The sequence below is a fragment of the Eutrigla gurnardus genome, assembly GCF_963514095.1.
Source record: "Eutrigla gurnardus genome assembly, chromosome: 23".
NCBI lineage: Eukaryota > Metazoa > Chordata > Actinopteri > Perciformes > Triglidae > Eutrigla > Eutrigla gurnardus.
The window spans coordinates 9,295,905-9,317,307 of NC_139934.1; the positions used below are offsets into that span (position 1 = coordinate 9,295,905).

At 43.6% G+C, this 21,403-nt stretch overlaps 2 protein-coding genes across 7 annotated transcripts in view; both read right to left on the reverse strand.

Annotated features, from left to right (window-relative positions):
* dctn6 (dynactin subunit 6) overlaps window positions 1-21,403 on the reverse strand; it is a 213,862-nt gene that overhangs the window by 173,363 nt on the left and 19,096 nt on the right. The gene's annotated exons all lie outside the window — the stretch shown is intronic.
* LOC311009326 (RNA-binding protein with multiple splicing-like) overlaps window positions 10-21,403 on the reverse strand; it is a 31,255-nt gene continuing 9,861 nt past the window's right edge. Inside the window, exons 2-10 of one of the 6 annotated variants that reach the window (XM_084003422.1) lie at window positions 18,206-18,283; window positions 17,505-17,543; window positions 15,386-15,448; window positions 12,877-13,027; window positions 10,956-11,083; window positions 10,140-10,180; window positions 8,869-8,932; window positions 2,872-2,991; window positions 10-2,352 (exon numbers count right to left, since the gene is read on the reverse strand). In XM_084003422.1, the coding sequence (XP_083859548.1) occupies window positions 2,977-2,991; window positions 8,869-8,932; window positions 10,140-10,180; window positions 10,956-11,083; window positions 12,877-13,027; window positions 15,386-15,448; window positions 17,505-17,543; window positions 18,206-18,283 (579 nt within the window). In that variant the 3' untranslated portion in view covers window positions 10-2,352; window positions 2,872-2,976. Of the gene's footprint in view, window positions 2,353-2,871; window positions 2,992-8,862; window positions 8,933-10,139; window positions 10,181-10,955; window positions 11,084-12,876; window positions 13,028-15,385; window positions 15,449-17,504; window positions 17,544-18,205; window positions 18,284-21,403 lie in introns of all 6 variants that reach the window. The other 5 variants (XM_084003421.1, XM_084003424.1, XM_084003423.1 and 2 more) reach the window with 5 other exon arrangements.

Sequence of the window (21,403 nt, forward strand, 5' to 3'; positions counted from 1 at the left end):
CAGCAAGGGTTGACGTCAATCTTTAATGGCAGGCCGCCTGAAATGTCTTCATTTAACATTTTCATAAAAACTCATTTTGATCACCTTTTTTTTTTTTTGGTTTCAAACAAAACAAACAAAACCTCTGCAATTCAATGAAATACAGTTTCTCCTTACAGCGGCTAAAGTACATAAATATCAACAGTACTGTATGCATTAAGAAAAAGAAAAGAAGAACACACACACACATGCCATGAACATGCACAGAACACACACATGGTATACTGAAACCATCGACACGGGGAGGGATCATCATATTCATTTTCCAGGAACTTCTGTACCATACTGCTGGCGAAACGCAAAAAAGATCCATTCGTCCAAAGTTTCCCTCTGGATTTCACAGTGAATTATGTAGGTAAAACAGTATTATCAGGTACAGACACAAAAAAGAAGCTCTAGAAAATTACCAAAGGAATATACAATTAAACTTACAATAATACTTACAATGATTTATATGCTGGGCAACTTCTAACTTTAAAAACATAATACCCATAAAAACACACACACGCACACACGCACCTTATAAATACTTGATCTATTAAATTTGGTGCCACACTTGGCTTAAAAATGTCTGTAAAAGCAAAAAAAAAAAAAAAAGAAACGCTCCAGAAAAATCAGTTGACATGATGTGCATATTATTATTATTCATTACAAACACTGACTATATGATTCAACCACTTCAAATATGATTGTACACACCTGGGCTTTACAGGGGAGATTGTTTTTGTTGCAGTATTTCAGTGTTTTGATCACCACTTCACTGAAATGTGACTTGGCCTTATCAGGAAAAAGTACAAGCTGTTTGTTTTTGAATGTGACATGAATGAGGATTTTTTTTTTTTTTTTTTGGCGTCAAAACGTCACAGGAAATATGATCACTCGATGATATGTCAAACAGCAAAGACGTTATTGCGGGCCCAGAATACACAAGATTACAAAAAGATTTTTTTTTGTCTTTTCTTTTTTTTTTTTACACTCCAATCATCACTATGTAAATTCGAAATTTACAAAAAAAAGCAGGTTGAATCACGTCGGCTCCCTAAAAATAGACAAAAGGGACAAATTGCTTAAAGTGAATATCCTTTCAGATGCAGAATGGCTCTTTGGAGTGACACCAAAAGAGACATGCAGCAAAAATAAAGTCATACTTCATAAGAAATCAGACTGAGGACTACAAAGCAGTCAAAAACTGAATAATTCCACTCGCCTCGATGGCTCTCCAGTGTAAAAAAAAAATAAAAAAAAATGCCTTTGGTCTTTTGTTTCTCGATACTGTGCTGCTGTCCTCCTGCTAAACAATGAAGGAGCAAATTCCTTATTAAAGCAGGGCTCAGTTTGCCATGTTTTGCAGTCTCTCGGGTCACTCTACCTTCACCAGCGATGGCTTATTCCTGTCAATGCCTCTTTCAACACATCCGATTACCTCTAACTGCAAAATTACGGAGCGGGATCAGGCGTGTTTTTCCTCACTCAGACATCACAGTGACTGCTTAGTTGAACCAAAAGCACATCCGACAAAAAGGACTAATATGTTTGCTTCATGAGACAAAAGACGCCACATGAATACACACACGGGCGAATGTCACAGTAACACAGTATGTAGAAGAGACAAAAGCTAAACCCATAGGACTGCTTTGGTATAGCAGGGCGAGTAACCATTTTATAATGGCGACAAATATTTAAAATGATATATAAAGTATGAAAATTCCTCACACACTTTAGCACAACATGAACCAATCAAGCAGAACCATTTCAAAACAGTCTTGATTACAAAAATACTTTTTTGTATTTCTTTAAAATATCTAAAAATGTACAGCATCGGGAGGGGGGCTTTTTTTCTCTCTTTTTTTTTGTTGCAAAGTCATGCTTCAACATGTATTTAATAATCATAATAACATTAATATGAATGATATACAGAATAGTAATAATTATAGTCGTTTAATAACATTATCCGGCAGCCCTTTCGCCACACTCCCGCACGTCTAGCCTTTGCAAAGTGGCTGCATAAAAATGGGTTTGCACTCCTTTGGGTGGGCCGTCTTTGCACTTGCATATACAAAATGCACGGCGAGGGACCAGGCGATGCGGTCAACTGGTAAACAAAGGGTGTGTGTTGCGCCTTTGTCGTGCACGCCTGGTACCTTTCACGGAGGTGTCAGAGGAGGTGTAGCCAAAGCGCTGCCGGTAAATCTCGAGTATGTAACAGTATCAAAAAGAGTTGGGAGGACTTTTTGGGCGGGTGGGGGTGGGGGTGGGGGGCTCGATGTGTGATGGAGGCTGGGGTCTAGTATGTCCTGAGGCCCATGAGGCTGCCTAACAGAGAGACAGAGAGAGAGAGACAAAATAAAAGGGGTGAGGTTGCCATGGCAGCGCACATGAACTTTGTACACTAATGAAAACACGGGGGGATCGTGTGGAACTGTTGCATGACAAACGCATTCACACACCCAGAAAACGACTCAAAAAAAGGTAGATTCTCACACTTTTACCCCACACGTGTATGTAATACTGAGATTCTGGGTTTGGTTTCAAAAGGTTTTTCTGTTGAGCAAAGCCTTAAACATACACAGATGAAAGCTGACACGCTGTCAATATGGCTCGGCGCTGCTATGTTCCATTCATTCCAGCAGACGTCTTTGGCGGCGCGATGCCATATCAGCAGCAAAAAAAAAAAAAAAAAAAAGAAACCCGGGCTTTCACAGCCTCCTTCCACAAATCTACCATTTCAAAACCAGACAGTGTCGCCAGCAGGGGAGAGGCGAGGTGAGATTTACACCTCGTGTCCTCGCCTGTTGGGATCAATGGTCATGAAGTCCGAGGCCGTAAACTCACCGACGGTACGCTGCTCCGCGAGCCGGAGTCGGGTCAATCCTCCTGGTTTCTAATTGGACACGAGAGGCAATCGGCAACGCCCGTCACAGCCGGCCACGGCCACCATCACACATCAGGAACCTGAGGCCACAAAGAGGAGGCGGAGTTTAACTGAAGTGAACAAGACAAGTGTTTTTAGGTGAGGTCGCTTCAAGCATTCAACATGGATTTTTTAACGTTATTGCATCTGATTTCTTTGTATTCATGATTTTTAAGGGTAAAAACTTAAAAAAGACAGGTAATACACTTTCCAGCTTTTATTTTTTTAGGATTAAACATCCTTATAGTTGGAAGAATGTCCAAACTCAGGCAACAACATCAGGATGATGCTCCAAAAACACTGGAGCCTCCACTTACTACACAAGAATGCAATTGGAGCTTCATTCCATGCTCTCTTATCCATTACTCAAGTGATGTCTCTAAAGTAATCTTCTCAGACCGGCCAAAGCTCCTCCACAGAAGATACTCTGTTTTCTAGAGAAGAACTAGAATCAGTAAACTGATTATGATGTGTAAAATCAGTAAAAAAAAGACAGTTTTACTATCTTTTTCAAAAATCTTTCAAGTTCAAAGTCCGACTGTGACAAACGGGATGTCAGCTGACAAAATCTTAAATGCTTAGGTTGAACTTCTGCCTTATGGCCGTATCTCCCATGATCCCTTTCCTGCCTCCCCCCACCAGCAGAAAGGTCAAACTTTCGACCCCTCACCCCCCCGCCAGATGTATCACCAAAAATAGACATGTCTTGGAGACCGTGGTAACTCGGGTTTGGGGAGAGGGAGGGGGAGGGGAGGGGGGACCCTTTGGAACAATAAACAATTAGTAAACCAAACATGACCTTAAAGAGAAAGAGAGTCGCAGGCAAAGAAAGGAGACGGGTTGGGAACCGTTCCCTGATCAGAGGGCGGTGCGTTTTTGGAAAGGGGGGGCACGGCTGGCCTAGCTAATGCTCTGTTGCGCGTTCAATCAAGGATGAGGGAATCGATGTGTTATACAGCTGCTTAGCTGAGCCGATGCGACGCATACTTCCAGACCACCCTATTTGTTCTGGCTGAGACGCCAAGGTTAAAGATTGGGTTGATCATTGAACACGTCTGCGCAGATTAGGGAACGGTTTAGTGATTCGCCGGCTTAATGTGTTACATCCAATAACCGGGGCGCATAATGTGAGATAGGTAAACAAGCAGTGTTTGAGAATGTGGGAGGCGACGCGGTTTCTCATGAATGTGTGCACTGTGCAGGCTTCATGTAGCAAATGTTCCCGTCCCCTGCTATCAGTGATCATTGATCTCGTGCTGCACATGAAGAGAAAGAAGACTTGTTTCAAATTCATACCCGAGCTGTGCTCCACATCTGTAATCTGTTCAAAAAGGAACACAAACTAGCTCGACACGTTAGCGATAAATGAGTTACAGCACACCTAACCGTTCTGCAAACACAATGCTGTGTTTTAGAAAGGTGAGAGTACTTTTCCATTCTGAAATCACTGGTTTACGTTCATTTCTGTACGATAGAAGAACCGATCTGTACGTTAATTCCGGTTAAAATGACATAGATCATGACATATCTGCTGATAAGTAAGGAAATGTGTGTTTCAAGAGTTTCCCAACTGTTTTCAGTGAACTAGTGAAAATGTAAAGTTAGAGCTAAAACAAAAAAACAAAAAAAAACACTTGGATGGCTCTTTAAGATTTCTACCTGCAGCACGGCCATGAAAAAACAGCCACATCTGAAGCCCCCTTTAATCCGAAGAAAAGCCTTTAGGCCCCGGCTGTGTTTCTCACATACCAGCGATAGCTGCTGGAGCTGGCTGGTGATGAATGCAGCTGCTGACATGATTCTAGCTCCTGAAACCCCGGTGCAGGGACAAGACCACGGTGTTGCTACACTGTATGTATGTCCGTGTGTGTGTGTGTGTGTGTGTGATGTGTCAGTAGGGGGTGAAGGAATAAAGTCCCACTTCCTTATTAGAAGGGGCCCCAGCTGGTCCTCAACTCTCCAGTGGGAGTTAGTCCAACATTGCACAGGAACCATTGGTTTTGTCAGGCTATTGGCCAAAAAGCTCCTCAGGGCAAGTAGCCAGACTACACACACACACACACACACTACACTACACTACACTCCCCCACCATGTCTTGTCAGATGGAAAATCCGGATTACCTTTTCCTCCAGTTCACTAGGCATTAATGTCCACTATTAGGTTGTCTTTGGATCTAGCTCTGTGCCGGAGCATGAATGTCAAATATAATTCTGCTTCGCAAACATGACCGGCCTAAGCCTCTCAGGGTATTACAATAACAAAAAAAACAAAACATACACTGTAATATGTTTCCAAAGAGCCACCAAATACACTTTCCCCCCCCCCGGCACGTCCCTTTGGACAGGCAGGACCGGCAGGCGATTAGGACAACTCATTAACCAGCGATGACTAAAAAGACCGCCGGAACACTTCCTCACTATTCAGCTGTTCACAAACACACATTCACAAGTCTCCCACGGCCGGGCTTCCTAAGGCGAGCCACATTCTCTGACGGTGAGCGGTCCCCCCCCCCCCCCGTCCGTCCGTCAGATGCCGAGACAACCACCGACCGACCACAGGCCTCTCAGGACTGTGGAGCAGCCAGCGTCTTTGATTTCTCATTGTGATGGTTCACTGTCTCACACTCACACACACACACACGCCATTAATAGCAGCAATACTGTAGCTTCTTTCTTTAACCTTGGTTGGAGTTTATTCTTGTTGTCTTGTGGCTAAAAATTGTTTTTCCACAAGCGCTGTGCTCGGCGGATTGCATTGCACAAGTTGGTAACACCCTGGTCACAGCCCCACATTAAAGACATCAAGTAACTGTGTTTCTAACCTGACTTCGGCCGTCGAGCAGGCGAGGAGGGCCACAAAGCAAACAAAAACCACAGGCTGTTTGTTTGCAAAGCTGCAACGTGTCAGGGACGAACGGAGCAGCGAGGCTAACTCAACACATGAAGATGTCCAGCATCCATCGTCTACCGCTTATCCTGCATTCAGGGTCGCGGGGGGGGGGGGGGGGGATCACAGCTGACATTGGGCGAAGGTGGGGTACACACTACGGTGCAGCCCAAAATGTCGAGCATTTCTTTTTTAATTAGAGTTATCGCTATTAGATGTTATTATATACTTGAAATAAAACCTTAATTTCTTAAAAAAAAGAAGACTAGGTCTTCTTGCCTTCGAGGATCAGCTCTCTGATTTGTTGTTCACTATGAAAAGTGCTCCAATAGCTTTATTGAGACATATTATAGCACGGTTGGTGAACGCCAAGAAGTCTGCTTTTTTGAAAGTGGTGTGCATTGATTTATCTAATATTCTAAGTAGGCATATATATATATATATATACACACACACACACACACACATCTAAATGATATATTTTCTCCCTTACCTCTAGTGATAAAGTCATTTCGATCGTTTTGGATGAACTTTTGAGAAATGTATCTCCGTCTCCGAGAGAGTCCTCCCCCACAACACAATAGAGATTAATGGAATTACTGTGGACGTTTCTCCACGGGACTTTTTTTCTTTAGAAGAAAGTAGTTCCAAAGAAAACGCTCGACAGCGACAGCAGCTTTCCAGAGCTGCCGTCCAACTTTGTGTAATCTTTCAATGCTATGACTACCACCAACAAAACCCCTTTCACTTCAATGATACTGGTTTTTCTCTTTACATTTGGATGACTTGAAGCTTTTAGTTTGTGTGCCGTTTGCCTGCGAGAGGCCTTACGTCTGGGCATGTACACTGCTTAATTTGAGCGTTGCATGTGTGTGTGTATACCTGCTGCAGCGGTCTATAATTATCACCATATTCTGACTGGATGTCTCAGCTTCACCTCGCCCTCCACTGAGAGCCGGATGTGGGGATGTTGTTGTTTCACCGAGGGGCTAATATCCACTGGGGCAGCCTGACCAGCCAAATGACTTCCTCCTGGTTTGATAGAGGGGTAATTATTTCCTCACAGCCCCTCCCTCCTCCACTCCCTTCCTCCGTTACCCCCCTGACAGATACGAAATCCACACAACATCAAATTACTCAAACAGCTTCTTTTCTTCTACTCACGCAGTAGGTTTGGAAATAGATAAGTCAGCTACGATGCAGGGTTACAAGGGGACAGTGCAGGAGCAGCACCAATCAACAGCTTGATGCATGTAAGCCTCCACGCTAGACACCCCACTCCCCACTCACTCCCCACTCACTCCCTAAGGGGTCGGGAGAACATGTTTCTTCCTATCCCGGGAGTTGGAGAGAGGTTACTGGTGACAGTGTGACTGGCGCCAAGTGCACACACACACACCCCAACACACACACACAGTGGGCCAACACAGATACACAGACTAGCAGGGGATTTGTTGTGCTTTGTGGTTTTGTTTTTTTCTCCTACGAGCACAACAGCGTTCAGTTTGTCTGAACCCGGAGAGCGAGGCACATGCACGGTTCCGTTTGACTCATGTACTTATCGAAGCACTTATTTCAAGCCAACCCGCTCCATGTGCCGTCTGCGCTCCCACTAAAACGAATTCATCTGCAATTTATTTTAAAACAAGCCCCGTGGTAATATTTTTTTAATAAAGATTCATAAAAATGGCCCTTGGAGCGGTTACCGAGGTACCTCAGCAGTTCATGGTGCATGTTCCACATTTATGACCTTCGGGAGCGGCGTATCCCCCCGTCTCCTTCTTGTCTTTATAATTCTCCACCGTCTACTTGTGTGATCATGTGGAAATGCCAAAAAAAAACTTTTGAAATTAAAAAATGTATTTCATCCTGCCAGGGTTTGACAAAATGACAAACACGGCGTAATATCTGCTGTACAGTACCAACATCATGACAAGATAATATTCAGTGGGGTTTCTTTTTAATGGCAGTGTCGGAGCACATGCGGGATAATAAACTTTTCCCTCACGAAAGTGTGATAAATATCAGGCGTCGGAAGCAATGTGGAAGTTCCCTCTGATCCTCCGCAAAAAATACCTTTGTTGTGAAATCATAGGTTATCATTATCAGTTTATTATAAGTGGTATAATTATTATTATGATCCTCTACTTAAAGCTGCACTAATGAATATTATTACATCAACGGTGGATTGTGTCTTTGTGTTTGCTGACATGTGGACGTAGCACCAAAACACAACTATTACTTTAGCGGTCAAACTGTCGCAACGCACTTCTGAGATCTAAGTATTAAAGTACAAGCATCTCAAACCTGAGTGGATGTACTGAGTGACTTTCACCACAGGTTACAACAACATCATAATAATAACATTATCAAAGCGGTGAACATTAGCATTTTAGACATCATGAGACGTCTGTTCCGCTAAAACGTGGGCATTGCAGCTCGTTGTACATTCTGTTTGACTCGCCGCCTTTGATGCCTGAGATCAAGCGTCGCATCAACGGGAGTGTCAACACTCGCTTCCCTGTGACCTGAGTGGAGGAGGGGGAATAGCGGAGTTCCCCTTTAAATCCCATCTTTCAAGTGTTATGATGATGTGCGAGGACTGGCTGCGGTTTCATTGGCCCCGCCGAGCTTTTAAACTCCCCCCCCCCATTTGCTTCTAAAATGGCTAATCTGTCCGTCTGTATTTGAAATCAGCGGTCAGAAATGTGACTAATTGCTTGGTTATTTTGGCAGTTAGCTGGACGGAGGTTTGTCACGGGAGGTTCGAGGGCAAGAAGAGGGCGCTCACTTGATGTCGGGAACACCGTGTGATGTTCCCGACGTGTGTTTAGAAATATCTCCGCGCCCGTTTAAACCGACTGTCATAACATTTACGAAAGGGTTTTTTTCATGGCACGGTGCAATGTACAGTACACTTTTTTGTCATTATAGAGCAGTTGTGCTGCGTACGTGTGTGTGTGTGTGTGTGTGTGTGTGTGTGTGTGTGTGTGTGTGTGTGTGTGTGTGTGTGTGTGTTACTCACACATACTTCAGCAGAACTGCCTGGACTTCCATCCCTGAGGAGTTCCATCTGCAGGTGGGAGCCAGCGAATCTAAACATACATAATCACACATACATTAACACACACACATACACACATATATAGAAATATACTGTGTGATTACATACAATGTATATGTTTACAAAACTTGGAATATTCAATTTATTGAGTACTTTTGCTGTACTAAAAGTTCTTTTTTTTTAACCTCAAGGAGCATGAAAACATCCCGGAGTCTCCGCTGGTTGCCTGGCAACATGGCGGCGATGACTCTCAAGGAAGGCTACCCGTTTCCAGTCGTTATGCTAAGCTACAACAGCTACACATTGACTATACAGACATGAGAGTGGGATGAATGCTCTCATTTAACTCCCAACAAGAAAGCCAATAAGTGTATTTAACAAAAATATTTCTTTTTATTTATTCTCTCTCATTTAGTTGCCTTTTGACTTGCTCTTCTTTAACATGAGTTACGGCACGACAGAAGGACCTATTGTGTTTCCGACATCTATCGCCCAGTTGCTAACATTTACGAGCAATCCAATAAGATGACTGTACTCCCACCAGAAAAGACAACAGCTGCCTATTAACCAGGGAGCCAGCATGCTGAGCTTGTTAACCTAAATTAAATTTGAGAATGCAGTCCTGCGTGTGTGTGTGTGTCTTTAGCACGGTTAATGTACATATTATAATGTCTCACATCAGCACCTACACCAGATCAGGAGGGGCTGTGAGATGAAAACACTACCCACAACCCCCTCCTGAAATCACAAAGCCAGATTCTCTTTGAGCGTGTCAGTGCGTGCTCACATATCCAACGCATATCGAAAAAATGCCAGCTAGGCAGATTCATCTTACGCTCATTTCAAATTCTGACCTCATCTGAGCTTCAGCTTTAGTGTCTTTGCAAGGGACCTTTGTAGTTAAATAACCTTAGTATCTGCATTATATATGGCGTACTCTATAGACTAGCAGAGAGGGGAGGAATTAATAAAAGCACTGTAATAATTAATCATTGCAAGCTTATAAAAACCAAAAACAACCACACAAGAATTCAGAACGGTCTAATACTGAGATGTTATCAGCCGACACCAAACAGGCTCCATGAGAAGAATTTTGAAGAGATCAATAAGGAACTCTTACGTGAACTCACAGCGGAGCTGTGCAGATTAGAGGGCCTCAATACACTGGATCGTGGTTGGTCGAAAAAAAAGAGAGATCTAATTAATGAACTAGGTGATGGTCAAATGATGATGCAAACCTTTCAAACCGCCGAAGCCTCCAGTTGTACGGATGATGCCACTAATTGGGATGAATAAAAAGCCATAGTATGAGTGAGAGGCAGAAAGCTTGTGACTGGTTGCAATCCGGTTTAATTCAACGTCTGCTGTATAACCATGGGCCATTTTGGAATCATGGCGGTAGCTCTTTTTCTCACGGGACATCTCTAATTTTCCCTACTTAGAGCACTTAAAAGCCGGTCCCACCCACAGACGCCCGTCTTGGTGAACGGTGAGATTAGTTTAGTTTAGTTCGATTCCGGGAAGTTAATGGGATCAGATAGCAGTTCATCCCGAGGAGGAGGAGGAGGAGGAGGGGAATACAGCATTGCATGTCGGCAAAAAAAAAAAAAAAATTGACTTCGTCCTGGAAATTAAATATTTATAAAATCAATTATTTCATTATCAGAAAACAAAATTCGATACATCAAATGCATGAGCCGCTTCCTGCTTTTTACGGAGCACAGCCATAGCAGATGGACAATGAGTATCAGTGTTTCAGAAATGTGAGTTTTAAGATATAATGTGACACAAAAATGGGATACAAACTACTAAAGAAATACATGTTCAGCCAGCTCAAGTAGAGCGAGTAGATCAGTAAAATCTGGAAATGCCACAGACTAGGGGTTGGTGTGTGTGAGATCGGTGGGATGGAGAAGAGAGTGATTTCAGAGCCGAGGGCAGCAGATGTTTGTGCGGTGAGCTCAGGATGAGGTGAGGGGCAAGTGGCCGAGGCGGCGGCGGCGGCGGCAGCGGTGGTCACGGTGGAGGAGGAAGGGATGGGGCTGGCAGGTTACCTGAGCGTGGAGCGAGGAGGGGTAGGTGAAAGCGGGTGGGAGGGCCGGCGACAGCTCCGCCGGGTACAGTGGGTATGACGCCCACACATCTGGGCTGCTGGGATATAGAGCGGGCACTGTGAGCTCATCTGTGGAAAGAAGAGGAGTGGAGTGAGGAGGGTGGCCAGTGGACGGGCGGGTGGCTAGAGACAGGGTGGAGGTGCCGGCGGCGTAGGTGGTGGTGGAGGTGTCTGAAGCGGCTTCCTCTCATTTCACTTCTTTAAACCAACTGACCGTTCACTAAATCCTCTAACAGTGGTGTGTCCAATCATTACTTAGCAACGGTAACTAGGCACGGCAGTCAAGCCTTGAATTTCTCAACATGCCAATGCGGTGTGCACTGTGAGAGCGATAATACTTGGCAGATTATTATCAAGTTTGGAGGGTGGTGTGTGTGTGTGTTTTCATTTCCAAAAACCAAAAACACATTAGCAAAAGTATATGGACTGCTTATCTGCTCAAACCGAAGCTACAGTTAGTTAGTTTCTACATGCCGGAACAACCATGCTATTAGATTGTGGGCAGTTATGGCAGCTCTGTATTGCTTTTTATTGGATTTGGGGAGACAACTTTACGTTTCGTGCAACTTTAAGTGAAAATCATACAGTTTGAAACACGAACAAGTATGTTAAGTAAGCCGCCAAACAATCTATATTTAATAACATCTAGCAAGTACATATTTGAGACCCCTTTTACCCTGATTCTTGTTTTAAAATGAGTCAACTGGAAGCATTATTATTATTATTTTTAAACCAGCCAGAGATGGCGTTTTAGACCAACTCATGAGACCGATGTTAGCGTGAATAGCTAACGTTACAGCTCTGACAGTTGATATTTACAAAGTGTGTGTACCTATGGATGAAATTCAAAGAATACTATGAGAGGTAAATCTGTCTGTTATTATTGTAAAACTGCAACACTAAGTAAAGGGGGCATTGTCAAATATACTCCCCTAAAAATCAGCAAAACTGACATAATTCCGGATAAATGAGAGGAAACCATCCCAGATGTGATTATTTACTCACTGAGCCGAGTATAAAGTGACTGAAAAGTGCATGAGTGAAGCGATCGGTGACGGTGCAGAGTGTTACGGAGTGAGCGTCCATTTAAAATGTACAATCTGAACAAACAGCAGCTCCTTGGAGAACCCGTCAGATAGCCGTACGTTCTCGAGGCGCGTTCTCCCCTGTGCACTCTGTGTTAATCACAGCATGATCAGACAAACCGGCTGATTTAAACATTTCTTATCGGGAAATGACAGCAATTTCTCTCCTGGCGATTACGTCATGGTTTCATTAATCGTTTCCTTCCATTTTCCACTGAGCCCCCTCCACCCTACTCCCTGAGTACACACCCTTTCTCTGGCGAAAAAAAAAAGATCCAAGATAAGAGCGGTTTGGTCATTAAGGAAGAATGCACAACCACAGCTGGCCTATGTTCAACTATCAATGGCTGATTCTTGCAGAACCCTTAACCCCTTGGAAAAATATTTAACTAAATTGAAGAAAGAAAAAAAAAGATAACGGAGCTGCATTAGTACATTTCATACATGCCAGACACTCAAAGGCCTTCAAGTCAAATAATGACAGCAATGGCTAATAATGAACATTAAGGGTATAAATCATTAATCTAGCAGGGGGCATTATGGCACAGGATCTTGCATGAACAATGTTGGTTACAGGTTGCTACGAGAATTGCCATTAACCAACAACAACATCAGTAAAAGCAAAATCTGCTTTCTTAGCAATTAGCAGCCAAGTCAAGCTGCATTTTTTCATGTATAGTCACATCTGAAGCATAACTCCTGCACCAATGCCAAATAATCTGAGAGGGAAACGGCCAAAGGAAGCAGCAACACAGACAAAAAGTAAAAGTTACTCACATGGGTCTCTGCTAATGAACTGTGGGCCGGGGCTCTGCTGGGAGGGAAGGGGGTTGGGGGTGCCAACCAGCTTGTTCTTAGCCATCTTAGTGTTGGCCTTGGCGAACTCCAGCCGAAGGGTCTGGGGGATCTCTGGATCGAACCGGACCCCCTGAGATCAAACGCAAAGATGAGTTAGCAAAGACTTCGTTCCTTAGGAAGCTTTTATCTGCGTGCTTGGAATAGCAAAGTTGGAGAAGGTGATCAAAAAGTGCAAATATAAGGATTCACTCGGCATTATATTGGTTATTTTATACATATTAGAGTTATGGATTTCCCGTTTTGAGAGCAACAACATATTAAGTTGTTTTTTCGACTTCTTAAGATACCCTTTGTGTCGACATCTTGGGATCTCACCACATGATGACTCCCGGTGTTACACGTTAGTCATACTAATACTTTGCTTTTGCAGCCGTGCCTTAAACAACGTGACAAAATGAATTAGTGTGAATTGGCGATGTAATAAATAAGAGATTGATTGCTAGAGTTTTGTGTCTTTAAGCGGTGATGAAGCAGACTAATTCAGAGGCCATAGTCCTCATGCACTATTGATATCCCGAATTGTCGTGTTGTCTTCTGTCCATCTTCCAGCTTTTAAAACTCAGTTTACTGCCAAAATCTTGCGGTGAAAATGATATTTTCAGTTGCTTAGACATTGAAGCCTGCTGCTGTAAAAGGCTCACTGTGGATTTGAGTGGTATTCTGGTCGGGCGCATGCAACGACGACACCCACAATTGAAAATCAGAACCTGATGACACAAACCTGGCCGGCGCGGGATGTCATTTCCACCACGGCCGGACGAGCCGCAAGGCCCTCGCTACGCTCGCTGGCTGAACTCTGTAACTGTAACTTAATATCGCGACATCAAATCCGCCGTTCGCCATGACATATTGCGAGCATCATCACTTAAAGGGTGCTAAAGATTCCAGCAAATTCTTGAGATGCCAACGCTAAAAGGCTTCTGATAACCGGGGCTCGTGGCAAGTAAAAGGTTTTCTCACATCCCATTGGTTCTCCACGTGTGAATCATTCTCATGAGGAAAAGTAAGGAATGGGACGTGTAACAAAAGGTCTTCTTCAACTTAAAACACAAAGGGACTATTTGTTTGCCTGCCGTGGAAGCGACGGGGCAACTATAGCAACTATAAGCACCGTCTAATTAACCTCATTTGTCTGTAAAAGTCACGTAGGAAAACACGGACGCTCAGATCGACGGAGGAGAGAAGCAGTCGAGAGTTCTCTGCAGCAAAAAAAGGAGCGAGGAGGATGATTTTCCCGGCTCGTCCCTGCAGGCTCGGGCAACGCTGAGCTGAAACAAGCAAAGGGGATGACTCTTCTCATGAAGGGGGGGTATTAACTAGGATTGCCTGGGCTCAGCGCGCTCACAGATTCTGCCAGTCGAGGCTACAGTGGTATAATAAGGTATATGGTTATAATGAGGCCTGAGCACATCCCAGTTTGAACTGCGTCGAATATCCACCTTGTGGTTTTTTTGGCTTCTTAGCACTTGCTTTGCAGATGATTGTAATTGTCGTAATGCTGCTGTTGCGAGAATCAAGGGTTCTATTTAAAAAAAAAAGAAGATTTTTTTTCTCTGCTATGACGGGAAACAAATCCCCTTTCCTCCCTCCGTTTTTCCCATATTTCAATATGCAGATAGATGTTTGCAAAATCTGGCTTATCTCCATATGACCCCCGGGACGTAGCTTTCCCCCCGAAAAACAAGAGCACTGTTCAATTCTCAGCCCCACTGAGTGATTCTATGGAAACAGCCTGACTATTGTTGGCTCATAATAAGATGATAATTTTCTTCAACTCTCTGCTCTGCCTTTGATGCCAATATCTCACTGTCTGAAAAGTTGACAGACTCCACTGGCGTTTGTGACGGTCTCACTTTAGGAGGATGATAAAACTGATCTTTTTCTGCGACAAAGAGATCTAAAACAACTCGGAAGCATTAGAAGACGTGGTGTTTATCAAGACGCCTTAGAAAATAAAGCAGGGTGAGAGCTTGTGTTCATTACTGTCGATCCATACTTTGTTTTAAGAGAGTTGAATAAAACCCTGTGGAGGATGGACGTTTCATATTCTGCCTCATCAAGGCCTTCTACTGAGCTTCACTCTGAAATAAGCGAGATTAAAATTAAATCCTAGATCAATTTCTGTTATTTATATGTAGAAGAAGAACGATTGTTCCTCTGACCTTGTAGCTTTAAGGCAAAAAGCTGGATTCGATGAAACGGAAACATTTTCTGACAGACGTGCGTTCTCGGAAGCGGCTGCGACGCGCTCGTCTTCGCTGTCTTTTTTGCATGTGATGGAAAAAAAAAATGATGTAGCGATGTCTGGATTTCCCTGATATCAAATGCATTTGCACAGAAAGCAGAGCGATGCGGTTCCGAGTCATCACAAGATATACTAGCGCTGAGCTGGTACTTGGGAGGAGCACGGAGAGGGCATGACACTTACGTTCAAGGCATTCTTAGCAGCCTCCGCCTCTGATCGACTGTCAAAGCTGACAAACCCCACTGGCTGGGGAGACAAGGAGACAGAACAAAAGGCAGAAACATGGTTTAAGGCAGAAAACTGAGTCGGCATTTCTGTCTGAGTGACATAGACATGTTTTTCTTTTCTTTTATTATTTTTATATCATACCCAACCCCCCTCCTTTCTTTGTCTCTCTCGCTCTGTTTATAAAACCGTGGCTTTAGAGAGAGAGAGGGGGGAGGCTGGACGCTTACATTATACAAGGAGAGTTCATCATTCAGCTCCCCTATGCCCAAATACGGGCAACGTGAGAGCAAGAAAGTGCATGTAGGAGCGAGTGTGAGAGACAGAGAGAGAGAGGGGGGGATGAAAGCTGAAAAAGGAGTAGAGAGAATGAGAATTTAAAGGTTAAAAGGTGAGAGTCAAAATGTAAAGGAGAGGGGAGAGGTAGAAATTGTTTTTGAGACCTTCTCCAGCAGGCCTCACAGGTCAGAAAACATGCACTACATCAGTTTCACCAGCGCTTGTTTTGTATCCTCGTGACATCACTGCAGAGCGTTCGCCGCCAATAGTAAAACAAGGTGAGCGAGCGAGACGGAAAAGCAGAAGAAAAAAAACAGAAAGAAAAACACGGTGATGCAGGGTTTTGGGTGTCAGATTTCTAACCGGCTGCTGCAGATATGAACAAAGAATGCACATTTTTTGCAGCGCATATCGTGCGTGCGGATGGGGCCGCGGAGAGGAGAGGTGGAGGGAGAGGAGAAAATAAAATCTCTAAACATGTTGCTCCCATGGGCTCGCACTGCAGCGTGTGATCTGGAAAGAGCAGTCTTGGTTTATGGGAATTTTGAACAAGTAGAGAAAAGGAGGAGGAGGAGGGGGGGAGAAAGAAGAAAAAAAAGGACTAAGTGAAGACGTCAGGAGGAGGAAGCGTAAGAGGAATATAAATAGAAAGGGTCTGAGATCTGGCTCTTGCTATATAAGGAGATGGCTGTGTGTTCGGACTGGAAGGGAGACGGAGATCAATTGATTTATGCTGCCATTGTCATTGCCATTAGTCGAGAGGAGAGTCCCTCAAAACAAAAGGAGGCTGAGGAATGAGGTACACAGCGTTGCTATAGCGGGAACGTAAGCATCAGTTGACGTCTGTCGTCGGGGGTGATGGCACATGTGAACGAGGCAACGTGTGTGTGACCAAAGTGCACAAAGAGTTGCTGAGTGTCTCACGTATTCATTAAACTGGAAAAAAAACACACAAAAACAACAAAAAGCTGCACAGTACATTCTGACATTTGGAGTCCTGCATGTCCTTAGAGATTTACTATTATCAGACATTACTGATAACAAAGATAAACTGGACCTTAAATGCATTTAAACATTATTAAGTACATAAGAATATTCACTAATTGCCTTTTGCACAATGAAACAAAATAAAAGGAGGAAAATCCCAACCCATAAAATGGGATTTTACTCCTTTAAATCACTACTGAGAAAAAAAAACGAAGCTTTCCTTTGTTCTTAGTTTAGAGGTATTATAGTCGGCACATTCGATCAAAATCACCCTAAACCCCTTCTAATGAGCATGTCACGTCTTCACGGGATACAGTGTACTGTGGTAATAAGCACACTGACGTGAAGCTAAATTGCTTAACTCTGGATGTGGACACCTGTCAACAGAGCTCATTTTCTGTCCCGCGCCCCTGGAGGCAAAACTCCACCGTCAGTACTGCTCTTGTCAAAACGCCTGCGTTGACACCTCAAAATTCTTTACCCGTCCCCCCCCCCCCCATCTCCACACATCCCGCCGGAGTTGACTGTGTGTGACTACACGCGTACTATCCGACTGCCAAAGGCAAGTTGGTGCAACACATTTCCCCTCCCCTCCCAAATAAACTTTTTCCAGGTATTTCCTGAGAAAAAGGTGCTAATCAGTCATCGTCAACAAGATGAGAACCTACAAAAGTAGGACGCAGGAGAGACAAAAAAAATTCAAGGTGTTGATGAGCAACAAATGGGGTAATGCAAACAATAACAGCATGATGAGAGACTGACTGATGTTTTTCATTCATTAGTGTCTTTGTAGAGAAGCAATGTGGCATACCTGTTTAGAAGTGAGTTTTATCAAGGAGCCTTCATAGCCCTGAAACGAGGAAAGAAAATGTCAACTTGATGTAAATACATATTATTTTTGTACCAACATATAGTATAATAACAAAAAGGTGGATATTTTTTTTGCAGTGTCACCACTGACTAAGCCCAGTTGTTTAGCAAAGCAATTGTTGTGTCTTACCGGATGTATCAAGATCTACTGCTATCGGCGCTCATGATATAATCCATTCACTCAGAGTACATACCATGAGCATTATCTATGAGAGATTATATGCATAGCCGTTGTGCCATTATTCACTTTAACTGCATTAGGGGTAGACGGCACAAAACAAAGGGCTTGCAACGCCTTCTCGCAGTCACTGGAAGAAAACGCTTGGACCCTTTGTGCCTGTGACAAAGTGAAGTTTCTGAGGTGAAGCAAATAGCTTTGTTTTTGTATCGCAGGCAGCCAGCCATTTTTCCATGACACACACACACACACACCACACACACACAAGCTTCCCGTGGATCAAGATGTGATTGAACCTCGGCTTTAGGAACACAGACACTTGAACCTTGCGGGAGAGTTTCCATTGCCGTTTATTTCATCACCATTAATGGAGGTCCCATTCACTGCTGGAAAAAAAAAAAAAAAAAAAAAAAACGCTGCTAAGAATAGCCGCGGCCCATCCATTTAAAAACATACAAACATACCTTAAATGGTCTGAACAGGAGATAGAGCTCCCGCGGCTTAATATCCAGTGGTAGCCCACTGACGAATAGCGTTCGGACCTGTGGAAGACAAGAAGGAGATCATGTATTTTTCATTAACCTCCACTAGTTATAAATAGCCACCTTGCATACAGCACCTGACGGTAACAGATGAGGTGACGGGGTTACGAGTTAAATAGTTCTCTCACTAAAAGATAGGCTTTACAAATACTGATAGGGATGCCTTTCAACACACACACACACACAGACACACACACACACACACACACACAGACACACAGACACACATATGCACACACAGACACACACACACACACACACACACACACACACACCTTTCCACAGTAAGCGTATTGTGTTCTCCTGCGTAATCTACGGCCCGCTGTGTTTGACGGCAACCCTCCCTCGCAGCGCTAGCCCCTCTTTTACATTTGAACTTTTCAACTTGCAACTTGAGCTGGCATTGCCGGGGAATTACGACGTATACACGTTAGCAAACAGACAGAACAGGAATTTCATTGTCACGCTCCGCGTTGAGTCAGAGAGGGTGGAAAACATGACGGCGACATGAGAATGACTCAAAAAACGGCAAAATTAAGTGATAATGATGCGAGTTGAGAAAATGAATGCAGTGTGATCGCTGCGGGTAGACAGCGGGGGAAGGTTTACGTTTGTCAAAAGCAGACATTTTCAGTGAGCAAATCTCAATGTACTATTAGATCTAAAATAGCTACCGAAAGCTTACATTTTACACTGCACATGTCGCCTGGAAACACAAAGTTAAACCCTGATAGATGGGAAAAAAGGTAGAGTTGAAAAAGAGTCGACGACGCACGGTGGGTTGGGGTGAGATCATCTGTCGTACTATGAGGAGAATGAGTACGAGTACACAAAAGTTTTTACTGTGCACTAAAATGTAAAGACTGCAATGTGTAAAGAGCTGGAATATTAAGAGTCAAGTAAAATAGAGACTTTAGAGAGTCTAAATATTTTAAGGAAAAAACAGTAACCATAAATGTCCATTCAACATGATGGGGGCCGCAGCCAGTTAGCCTAGCCTAGCTTAGCAAAAGACTGGACATGGGGTAGAGCTAGCTTGACCTCTAAAAAGGTCACTAATTAACACAGTCTATCATGTTTGTTTAATGTGTGCAAAAACAGAAGTGCTACAATGCTTACAGGGGTCTAACGCTACGCGTGTGTGTGAACTTCATGCTAACCTAAGCTAACCACCTGCTAGCTCCAGCTTCATAGCCTTCTGAACACACACACAGATGTTATAGTGGTATCAATCTACCCATTTGACTCTCAGGCATTTTTTTTTCTTTTTAAGAATCACTCAATTTCCACAAATCCCCGTTCCCATTCCTTTAAGACCCGATATATTAAATGTGGTAAAACGTTCTTTAGTTACAATGCTGTGGCTGCATGCAGGGAACCATCTGTGTGGGCCAATTGGCCGAAGCACTTACTCCTTAAATAACACGATCGGCAGCCTGCCGTGTCTAAAAAGGCTTGTGTATCAGCAGTAGTTCTTTCAACATATATGCAGACACATTAACACCGACGGCACTACAAGACCCAGGTGTTGAGACGTCCTGTCACAGCTCACAAACGCCGATCTGGTTACATTTTGGAGGCAAATAAACAGGACAATCCTTTTGTTGCATGTAATTGTGGACGTGTCTGTCCTTAATAACGGGGTCAGCATGGTGAATAGAAACGCAAGTAATTCAGACTACATTTGTCTTCTATAAACACAAACAGCTTTTGATGTTTCTCCAATACAGCGGGTACTAAAATAAGCGGGGCAGAAAATAAACTGTTTGAGGCTATTTTATTACATAAACAGGCACTGATCACACCTCATACCTGGAATTATCACCTAATTGAAGTTGGCTCGATACAAGAAAATAATTGCTTTAGCGCACTGGAGACATCGAAATCAGACAGCAGACTGTGTGCATTAAAGCAGACTTCCAACAACTCCACCCAGCGCACGCCCACATCAATAATGTGATCGCAGATTTGGATGTGTAATTTAGTTATTTATTCAATATTCTGATTCTATTTAAGGCCAAATTTGGAGTAAAACCGTAGGTATGCAATTACAAAGAGTAGACGTAATGCTCCCACATTCATTAGATCGTAGATTCACAACTCCGGGGACAAAGGAACTGCTGAACTAACACTACACCTCATTCCCACATGTAACCTGACACGCACCGCTGATGCCAAAGGCAGAGCAACACACAAACAAAGAAGCTTAGCAACTGGGGGAGCAATAGCTGGCGAGTCCCAAACAAGCCATCCTGCCAAAATATCTCACCTCAGCCACTTTCTCACCTTCACTCTTATCTTATCTGGGGAAAGCTGAACCCTGCAGGGCCATCACTGGCCTCTGTCTTTGGCACTTCAGTTTAAATAAACTCTTTTCAGAGGGTCTCCGTATATGGAGCTGCGTATGGAACAAAGAGTCAGAACAGGATGGTATCAATCAGACACGAGCAAGGGCAGGTTTGACAGCAGTTGAGGCTGATAAATCTAATAGTGTGGTGGTAAAAAAAAAAGTCAGTAGAAAGCAAAGTATTGCTGGAGCTAAGACTTAAAATGGTGTTTAAGGGGTAGACAACCAAGTCATAAATGCTGGCAATACTTTCGGTTTGAAATGTCTTTCAGGGTCCCATGTTGGGAACATCTTGTAAAAGTTGCACATGACCACAAAATGATGTCAAAGTCCAAACTTCGGAAAAACCATAAAACAAAATATATTGGCTGCGACTTTTCAAATAAAATTACAGTAATAGCATGGGGTATGTTTTATTATTCTTTTTTACATGATAATCATTTAGGCTGTGGCATTTCCTCAAATTGTATCCTGAACCGAAGGTTGGCACATGACTCAAGAGAAATCTCGTCAACTCACTCTCATTTGCCAAGTTATCCGAGATCCCATCTTTGATTTAGCTCCCGTCTTCGGTCACGAGGGCCAGTAGACACTTGAGAGCGAGTTACGAGTCAAGACAAACACACGCAACAATGACTCCTCCACAAACTCAGAACAATGGGACATTCTTGACTGTGCCGAACCTCATTCCGGAGACTTCCTGACATCAGCTGTTGTGATATATGATCGGTTCGCCGTGTGTCCCGCTGAAACGTGTCAACAGCTCCCTCCTG